This window comes from Mesocricetus auratus, unplaced genomic scaffold (genome assembly GCF_017639785.1).
Source record: "Mesocricetus auratus isolate SY011 unplaced genomic scaffold, BCM_Maur_2.0 Super-Scaffold_100676, whole genome shotgun sequence".
Taxonomy (NCBI): domain Eukaryota; kingdom Metazoa; phylum Chordata; class Mammalia; order Rodentia; family Cricetidae; genus Mesocricetus; species Mesocricetus auratus.
Window position 1 is genome coordinate 19,823,060 of NW_024429266.1, and position 10,102 is coordinate 19,833,161.

General features: G+C 49.0%; 1 protein-coding gene across 1 annotated transcript; it reads left to right on the forward strand.

Moving 5' to 3' along the window:
• Window positions 1-6,379: 6,379 nt before the first annotated feature.
• On the forward strand, window positions 6,380-9,653 carry Dusp23 (dual specificity phosphatase 23). Its single transcript, XM_005078195.4, has 2 exons — window positions 6,380-6,753; window positions 7,557-9,653. Exons 1-2 carry the CDS (start codon window positions 6,487-6,489, stop codon window positions 7,740-7,742), a joined length of 453 nt encoding a protein of 150 aa, XP_005078252.1. The 5' UTR covers window positions 6,380-6,486; the 3' UTR covers window positions 7,743-9,653.
• The last annotated feature ends 449 nt before the right edge of the window (window positions 9,654-10,102 follow it).

The window sequence follows — 10,102 nt, forward strand, 5'->3', positions numbered from 1 at the left end:
TACACAAATCACACATTTCCAACAAGACAAAGAGAGAGAGAGAGAAACAAGGAAAGCTATCAGTGCCATCTGGTGGAAAGACCTATATTAAAATGTCCAAGGTGATCTGGCCACACCCAGACCATTTCAGACCTGTACATCCTCCGACAACACACAACCAGTAGATTCCAGGGCGGTGTCAGCATTAGTCTATAGGGAATGTGTCTGGTTAGGAGCCACTATGTTACAATTGTTCACATCCTGTACACGGCCAGTAGTAATTTATATGTCATCCCTAGCTGTACACACACACACACACACACACACACACACACACTTTACCCAAACTACTCTAGTAGGTTGCTCTACACATAGTTCCCAGTTGTGGAAATTTTGCATTAACCTCTCACAAACCCCATTCGTAACACAATTGTTCTTAGTGTTATCTTTCCCTTCTGTTTTTATTTTCATTCTTGTATCTATTGGAAATTCATCTTCTTCTTTCCTTCAAATAATACTTTCATCTATATTAGTTACCGGTTGCCACATAACAAATGCCCCCAATTTCTGATTAGTTAAACAATTAAGTATTAATTAACTCAGTTTCTCTGTGAAAGGAATTCAGGACAGGGTTAGCTAAATGGATCTGAGCCAGGTAGTCCATGAGATTATAATCAAAATGTTGTACAAGCCACCTAAAGTCCTCACTGGGGCTGGGAAGGATTCACTTCTTGAATAGTTAACTCACTGGCATGACCACCAGTCAGAGGCTTCTGGTCCCCCTCATAGAGATCTCCCCAAGTCCTTACAACATGGCAGCTCACCTCTCCACAGATTTCCCATGACACATCTCTCTCCCAAGGAAAATAAGAAAAAAAGATAAGTTTTTTTGTGGCCAAAGCTAGGAAGTTATATACTCCCATTTCAACAATAGCCCACTGGATACAAAAGTCAGCCTTAACATTGTAGAAAAGAACTACCCAAGACATGCGATGCCCATTGGGGGTATCTTGGAGGTTGCCTTCCGCACAAGCTCTTCTTCATGAGTTCAATCTCCAGATCTTTGGGTTCTGGAATAAACTTTGTTAACACAAAGGAAACTCAGAACATTTTAGACACAGGCTGTTTGTAGTTCAAGTGGTCCTCTACTTTGAGAGGACACAGGGACCTAACTGGAGGAAGCAAGACCTCCTTGCCAGTCAGGAAATTTGTGGTGGTTTCAGTGAGAATGGTTCCATATGCTCATATGTTTGAACACTTGGTTCCCAGAAGGTGGAACTATTTGGGAAGGATTTAGGATGCATGGCCTTGTTGGAGGTGTGTTACAGAGGGAAGGCTTTAAGGTTTCCAAAGCCCACACTAAGACCCATCCCCAACCCCCAGCCGCTACAACACTCAAGAGAGCAGGCCCTGCACCTTGCCAGGGCAGCACAATCGAGCCATCCCTGTGAGCACAGGTGTGGGTGAGCCAGGCCTGAAAGTGTGAGCATGGAAAAGCTGTGCCCATTCCCCATCTGTCTGGTGGTAGCATGGGTGGGGGAGAGCTGCCCTCCTTCTCCACCCCTCACTCAACATCACCTGGGGCAGGTGGGAGAGCTGGCCCTGTGGTCATAAGAGTGGGAGAGCTCTCCTGACCCCACCAGGTTGTAAGCATGGGAGAGATGTCCCCATTTCACATCTGACAGACCAACCCTACAGCTGCCCAGGCCCAGAACCAGGGTAATGAGTTGGCCCGTCCCATCATCCACCCCATCTATGAAGAGACCTGACCTGCAGGCCCAAAGCTGGAGGATCTCCACCACACAGGACAACAATGGGACATCCAGGAGGAGTCCTAGTGAGGGCCCAGCATCAATAGGGTAGCAGAAACCAGAGGCCTCGAGCCAGACCAATGACTCTGCAAGGTACTAAGCGTTCACGGCATAATACTATGTCACACTGCAGCTTCCACAATGAGATTTTTAAGTTTTTTCCACTTTTTTTCTTTTCTTTTTTCTTTCCTTTTTTTTTCTCCTAAGTTTTGGTTTGTTAGGGCAGTGTGCTGGTGTGGAGGGCAGATTTGAAGGGACAGGGAAATGGATGGGATCAAGATACATAATGAAAAGACACTTAGAATACATAAATAAACAAATAAATAAATAAATGCATAAGCCCATGCCATTCCCAGTCTCCCTCCCTCCCTCCCTCTCCCGCTCTCCGCCCACCCCATGCTTGTGGAATGAGATGTGAGCTCTCAGCTACTACTCCAGTGCTATGCCTGCATGCTCACCCGCCTGTTGCCACGCTCCCCACCATAATATTAATGAGAGCTGACCCTCTGGAACCATTGTACGCCCCAGACAAAACCTTTTACCTTATAAGTTATCTTTGTCATGATGTCTTAGCATAGAAGTAGAAAAGTAACTAAGACAGGCACGCACATGCATGCACACACACACACACAAATATACGCAAGAATTAAGTCAAAACATCATTATAAACTAGAGGATGGGTAGTTAGGACATGCTAAAACCATTCCACTGAGCTTATGAAAGGACAGAGAATGAAATGGAAAAGGAAAAGCCTGTCTTTAGAAACTTGAGTGGTTCCAATCCAAGCTTCCCCCCCACCCGGGCTGATTTCTCTCATGCTTGTTATTTTCATTGCACAATTAGCTTTGGACTATATATTATCTGATCGTCAGATAATGACAATTGCTTTGATGAGCAGTTTAGTAGTTATTACATGTTCTGGGAATAATTATATCTGTGTCTCAATCCCCCCAAGTATGTCATGCATTCCTTGAAGTAGAAAAATTACTAAAGCTTATTGCTGCCCCAAAAACATGTCCCTCAGCACATACACACCCACATACTACCAACAGGTGAGCATATAATAGGGACCGTGCCCATAAAGACCAAGAAACGTGGCCCTTTTACAAAAATAGTAATTAAATGGAGAATAGCTTTCTTAAAGGGAGAGACAGGAAGGGGGGGTCTACAAGATGGAGACTCATCTTGCAAAAGAGGGAGATGAATGGGATGGAAAAGGATGGCAGTCTTTGTATGAAATTGTCAAAAAGAAAAAACTAAGCCTCTCAGAAAATAAAAGCATAAACTCAACAAATAAATCATCAAATTAATATGGAGGCACGTTCTTTATCTATTTTAAATGGTGGTTGTGTGAGTATATACATGTGTAAAAATTCACTGGTGTGGTGCACATACATAGCATGTTTAGTGTGTGAATTATATTGCAATAAAAAATGAAGCTTTAAATGAAGTTTTTTAAAAAGTTGCACATAACATCCAACGCAGTCCTCTGTAGGAGGAAGTCTGATGCTGCCATTAAACATGTGACTTATTAGAGGCGCATACAGATGAGGTAATAAAAGGGCGGTTTACCACACCGCTAACCACACCCACTTTAGGCAGGACTAAAGACGTATACGGCTGGACGTAAAGACGTATATGTACGTAGGCGGAACTACATCACTAGCCAGGCCCACTTTTGGGCATGGCTAGGGGCGTTACGGGGGAAGGCATAAAAGACAGCACACAGGAAGTCTCGGTCTCTTTTCCTGGAGTTCGGCTTCCGGTCTGGCAGCTAGCTGAGAACTGCTTGGCTCCTCTGGGTTTGGTATCTTGTGAGTAATTTTCTACATTAAATACTTAGCTTTACTGTCAGTAATTGTGTGTCGTGTATCGTTACAGCGTCCGTTGAAGCCTACAGTCCTCATTCAAGTGAAAAAGTCCACAAACACCCTGGAGACTCACAGTCTCTTGGTGTATGTCTTGCCTGTACAATCTGCTTATTTTTCCCACCCATTTTCCTAACATTCTGAACACCATGTTCAGGCTCCAAGTAGAATGAAAAGATTCAATCACTCAGTCTTGGTTCCAGTGAAACCAGGAAACCTGGGCTCATCAGAGTAACTCCACAGTAGGAGGTGAGTGAGGCAGAGCCTAAGCCCTCCTGAGGCCCAGGTAACCCCAAACAGACTGAAGGCTTCTGCTGGGATTGTGGAAGGGGCCGACATGGTTAGTTAGTGGCAGGAGACCTAGTCAGAACTAGCCAGAGGCTTTTCTCACGGACACACTCGGCCAAAACAGAAAATTAAGTGAGACCCCTGGTATTGCGGCACAGCTGAGACAGGGACTCCGAGACCTTTCCTCCCTGGAGGGAGACACGGATGAGCAACTATGGAGAGGGAGCCAACTTGCCTTTCCATAGAGAAGCCCAGGTGGGAGCGGCAGAGTGCTTTTAGCCTCCCAGAGATCCATGGGAGAGAAAGCACACTGCTACAGTCCAGGGGCTTGAGAGAGAGAGGAATCTGTCTCCCTCAAAACGCTCTCCCACTGGAGAAGACGGGCTTGGAGCTCTATAGCAAGGAGATAAGGGATGGGCACAGAATGCAAGGAGATGAGGGACGGGCAAGGAAACCTTGTGGGAGGTTCTTCCCTGACAAGCGGAAGGAACAGAGGGAGAGAGAAGGCAGACCCGAGGAGGGATGAGCTCACAAGCCCAGCTCCTCACAGGAGGAAAACTAGGCAGCTAGGAAGACAGAGAACTCTGGGGAAGAGGCAGTGCCAGCCGGAAGTCTTTCATCGGGACTCCATGGGAAGGGGAGACCTGGCAGGAGAATGCTCTCCTGAAATGTGGAACAGCAGTTGTCTGCATAGGCTGTCTACCGCAGGGAACAAGAACTTAGACTTTGCTGAAGCCACGGGATAACTTTACGTCATGGGCAGCAATGAAGATATTCTAGAAACACTTGTGTCCCTCTGTTAGGCTGAAGCAATGGACTCCAAGATGCTGAAATGTCCCCAGGAGTCTCAAGCTGGGGAAGGAAAAGGCTGGGAGGGAGCCTGATGTCTGCTAGATGGGGAATGGATCTCCCAGAAAGATTCCACAAGCTCTGATAACCCATCTCATATGAGAGACTAGAGAGGTTATGGTGATGGGCAGGACCACACCCTGGCCAGGAATACTCAGGTATGCATAACTCTTGGCCTGCACTTAAACCTGAACCTCACGCCAGGACACCAAAGGTAGAGTTGGGGGGGGGGATCTTTTTTCCACTTACTAATGTAGCACACTGAAGAAGCCTCCCCCTTCTTTCATTGTCAACTTTATTTAACTGGCCCGTTGAGGACAAGGAGCCAAGCCCGGCTGGTTACGGTTGCCAAGGCCCAGATTCTCACCCGAATGACTCTAGCTAGTAACAGAAGAGGGACGTTCATCTTCATGGCCAGGTGCTGTGGGCTTAGATCAGTGCGTCCTTGGCCAAGTTAACCAAATTCTCTAGGCCTCTGGTTACTGGTGTACAAAAAGGATACAAAAACACTGTCCACACTTGGTTATTTGAGAAAGCACACAGCACAGAAAGGGCCTGGCACAGCGCTAACAATGCCCATAAATACTGGTAGTCAGATTCACCGGTACCTCGTCCAGAAGACAGCACGCACTTCCCCGAACCTGGGTGAGACGCTGCTGGAGATAGAGGTCTGCACACACACCCCAAGAACAACGTGGGTAAACTCTGTCTAACCCAGGCTAGAGTGACTCAGGGAGCGGGACCTTGAATGGAGATGTCTCAACTGTGAATAAAATTTTAAAAATGCCCAGGGATAAGACAGTGTTTGGAAAGGTGTGAAGGCAGTTGTGTGACAGAAATGCCATTTCCTGTTTGACTGTAGGAAAGTGCTGTGCTGTTGGCAATTCTAGAGAACCTTAATCTCCTCTGTGCCTCAGTCTTCTCATCTCTAAAATGGGGTTGCTTTGACCACCTATCTTGTGACAATTCGTTAACATATTAAAAGTGCTTGCACGAGTTCATACCACAAAGCAAATGCCCAATTATTGCTAGCTCTTACGTTGCTGACTGTCATTACTATATCACCCTGAGTGACATTTCAAGGTGCCACATACCAGCACCCCCTCTCCACGGCCTTTTTTTAACAGTCCCAGCAACAGCAAATAATTCCCTCTTACTAGGAGGACCCAAGAAGACACCAACAATGACTGCTTGGTCATTAGGGAGACTACCCACCCACATCTGCGTAACCGGGTGGAGGTGGCTTTGCCACCTATTTAAACCCTTGTGTATAAACGGTGAAGGGGAGACTAGGCCCTAAAGAGTGGCAGGGGCAGCTGGCCCACCGTGCAGTAACTACCACAAACCACCAGGGAGCAGCAGAGCCCAGCCCTAGGTTGATTCATCTACAGGAGCAATTAACTTGTTCCAGGTTTCCTTAGTGTATTCGCTCCCGGCTGCAATAGCCGAGCTTGTTGATTATCCAACCTATCAACGAGGATCCCGCTCCGAATCAGCGGGACCAGTGGGACCGCAGGGCTCGGCCTGTCTAGGAGCCGTCTTAGCCCCGCCCCCGCCGTGCAGCCAACCCTGGGTGGAGAGGAACGTCACTGGGGCGGGCCCGGGGGACCACGTGGCCCGCTAGGGGGTGACCGGGTCGCAAAGGCGGAATAGGAAAAGCTAGCCTCACCCCGAGTGCCCTCCCCCCCGCGATGGGCGTGCAGCCCCCCAACTTCTCCTGGGTGCTCCCGGGCCGGCTGGCCGGGCTGGCGCTGCCGCGGCTCCCCGCGCACTACCAGTTCCTGCTGGACCTGGGCGTGCGGCACCTGGTGTCCCTGACGGAGCGCGGGCCCCCCCACAGCGACAGCTGCCCGGGCCTCACGCTGCACCGACTCCGCATCCCTGACTTTTGCCCGCCGGCCCCGGAACAGATCGACCAATTTGTGAAGATCGTGGACGACGCCAACGCCCGGGGAGAGGTCAGCGCGTGGGAGCCAAAGCGAAAGGGCGGACCCGGGACGGAAATGAGTGGGCGGGGCCGGGGCGGGAGGGTGGAGTCAGAATGGAGAGGGAGAGGCCGTGGGCGGGGTGGGTGGGGCGGGGTGGGTGGGGCGGAGCCTGGTGGGACCGGGCTGGTCTCCCATCCGCTGACCAGAGTCAGCCTTGCTGCTAGAGAGAGGGAAGGTGATGCCAGGCGGGCTGGAGAGAGCACTGTCCAGTGAGATACTTCCAGGAGTCGGCGGAGCGCCGAAGCCAGGGGGGGAGTGGTTCACAACCCATTTTCTAGAGGTTCATATGTCATGGAGACACACTTGTAACTTTAAATTTTACTAGCAGCTACGTTTCTTAAAAAGATGAAAGGAAGCAGGTGGAGTTAATTTTGCTGCTAATCCAATAAGTCAAAAATATTATTTCAACATAGAATCAATGTGAAATAAATTATTAGTGAGGCATTTGCAGTCTTTTTCGTGCCACATCTTCAGAGCCTGGTAAATATTTTACACACAAGCTCAATTTGGACTGACACATTTCAGGTAAAATACCACAAGTGGCTGAGTGTTCTGCACTGGACAGCACAGATAGAGGGGGCAGGGGATGCAGGCGGAGAGCCCAGCTTGGGAACCAGCCACATGTCACCAGAAGCAAGGACAGTCCTCAACGGTGTTGATGTCACTTGTCCTCCGAGGGCCTGCGATCTGTGGGAAGGACAGTACCTTTCAGTGGGGACAGGAGACTGTCGGGGAGGGCAGTGGCCTCCACTCCATCGGTTTCCTCTTCACAGGCTGTCGGAGTGCACTGTGCCCTGGGATTTGGCCGCACTGGCACCATGCTGGCCTGCTACCTGGTGAAGGAGCAGGGCTTGGCTGCAGGAGATGCCATTGCTGAGATTCGGCGCCTGCGGCCAGGATCCATTGAGACCTATGAACAAGAGAAAGCTGTCTTTCAGTTCTACCAGCGAACAAAATAAGGGACTGGTCAGCTCCCCGTCTCCCGCTGCATATGGAGAATGTGGCCAGGGTGGAAGGAAAGTTCTACAGCTTCAGCTCCCTTTGCCTCCTACTGGACAGAAGTTTTTCCCTGAAGCCATAACCTGATTGACAGGATGGCTGAGACCCCATGAATATGATTTAATAACTTATAAGAACTTATTTACACGGCATAGCATTTACACAGCACTCCCAATACATCATCAACTCCATGTAGCCCTGGGTCCCAGAAGAGATAAAAACCATTTCTGTTCTTCAAATGAGGTGGCTAGAGCTCAGAAAAGCCTGTGGTCACAATTCTGAAAAGTAGGATAGGCCAGGGCTGCAACACACACTTTTGTCTCCTTGAAGATGTTGAAATTCTAGGTGCTGTCCCCTAAACATATGTGATATGCTTTCTGGAGAATTGGTCAATGAAAGAGATCCATGTCTCTGGCCACCCAGCTCCAAGCAGCCCCAGTGGAGGCTCATCTCCACTTGGGTCACCTTCTCAGGGTACAGAGACTTGGGTATCAGAGATGTCTTTCTCCTCCTCCTCTCCCCCTCTTCCTCTCCTCCACCCCTCTCCCCCCCTCCCTCGGGAGCTGGCCACCTCTTAGCAGCCTCAGGTGTATTAGCTCATCTATTACCTCCAGCCCCTGTGTCGTCCCCAGCCTCAAGCCAAGGAATGCCAGAACTGAGTCTTGGTGGCTATACAGAATGCATATTAAGTAGTCAAATAAATAGCTCCAGGGCTGTGACTCTTGGCCATGTTTCTCAGGGGTTAACCTCTTCACTTGTCCCCTGTAGGACTCCATTCCGCCATTAGCACCACACTTTGGACTTTCCGAGAGAGGAGATGAATATCATACATGAGCCCAATGGACTCTTATGATGTCAGTCTGAATTTTTGCCCTGTCTGCTGCCGTAATAGGCTGAACTGAGTAAGGGAGATTCACCCTGAGATATACATCGAGCGCCTGTGTGAAGTAGGCGCTGTTAGAGGCGGAAGTCCCGCAGCAAAATAAAACATGATTCCTACTCTCAGGAGCCCAAGCCTTCTGGAGAAGGTGGGTAGTAGCAGTCCATTCCCACATGGCAGATACTAAGGCCATCTCTACTATTCCAGACACAGGAAAGAATAGTCAAGAATTCCCCGATAGCCTCCAACTGTTGTAATGCAGACCAGAGCTGCACCTATGCCATGCCCTCCCCCATACTTCTCTCCCCATCCTCTGCTGCCCCTAACTAAACATTATCCTGCTCACTCTTCCACAAAAGAGTTAGTTAAGCAAGAAATGCAAGATGCCCTCACCTAGAATCCTTTCTGTGTCTAATGTAGGGGATCCATTCCTTAATGACTTCCTTGGGTCCTATATAGCCCTCCCAAGGGAATATATAAGCCAAAGAGAAGAAACTCAAAAAGTCCAGGCACTCAGGCTGTGACTGGGAAAGAGGAAGTATATACTGCATGAAACCCTGGCCTTCCTATCACCAAAAGCTCCACATACCCTGCCGTTCGAACGCCTGCCCATGCTGCAAACCAGACCATCCTCCAAGGGAGTGTGCATGACTGTGTAATGTTTTCCTGAGGAGGGCATGGCCCAGGAGTAGAGTGGAAGGTGCATTTCCTCTGCCCCTGCTGCTGTGCCCAGAGTATGTCTCTTCACCTGCATGGGTCAACTGGGCCATGGGCCCGGTCCTGGGCCTCTCTGTCGTCTGTCCCTCCCCATATCCTCTGCACTGCCAGAGCAGAGTCTGCTCTTACCTTCCTCCCCAGGCTCCTTTGAAGGAGACAGAAAATTTTTCTAACCCCATTAAAGCCCTGTGTGCAGTTCCCTCCCCATAATTTAAGCAAGTCTCCTCTGCCTCAAGAGTTCCTTAGGGAAATAAACATATAATTATGTGCTTAAGGAAATCGCTTTTAAATAAGTAAGAGTTGACTTCAAATGAAAAACTCTGCCCTTCTCCTTCTATCTACCTTGAGGGGTTGGCCTGGAGCTCCATTTTTGCTCTTTTATGTCCCTTCCTACCACCCTTTCTCTGGTATTTGTTTGTGCTCATTCATGCTCCAGAATTTTTACCATCCCACCACCCTCTCTCCCATATTTGTCACCAAGGAAAGGTCACACATTAGCCCTGCCCCATCCCCAGTACATCCTACACTGGTGCCAGGAACACACCTCCTCCATTTGCACCATACCAGGGTTCCATACGCTTAACACTCATGTCATCTTTGAACTGGGACTGAATAGTTGTGTTGGGGGGGCACTCTATACCTTAGGATATTTAGCAGTGTCCCTGGATTGTCACACTAGATGACAGCCAGACACTCCTCTAGTTATGACAACCAAAGATGCCT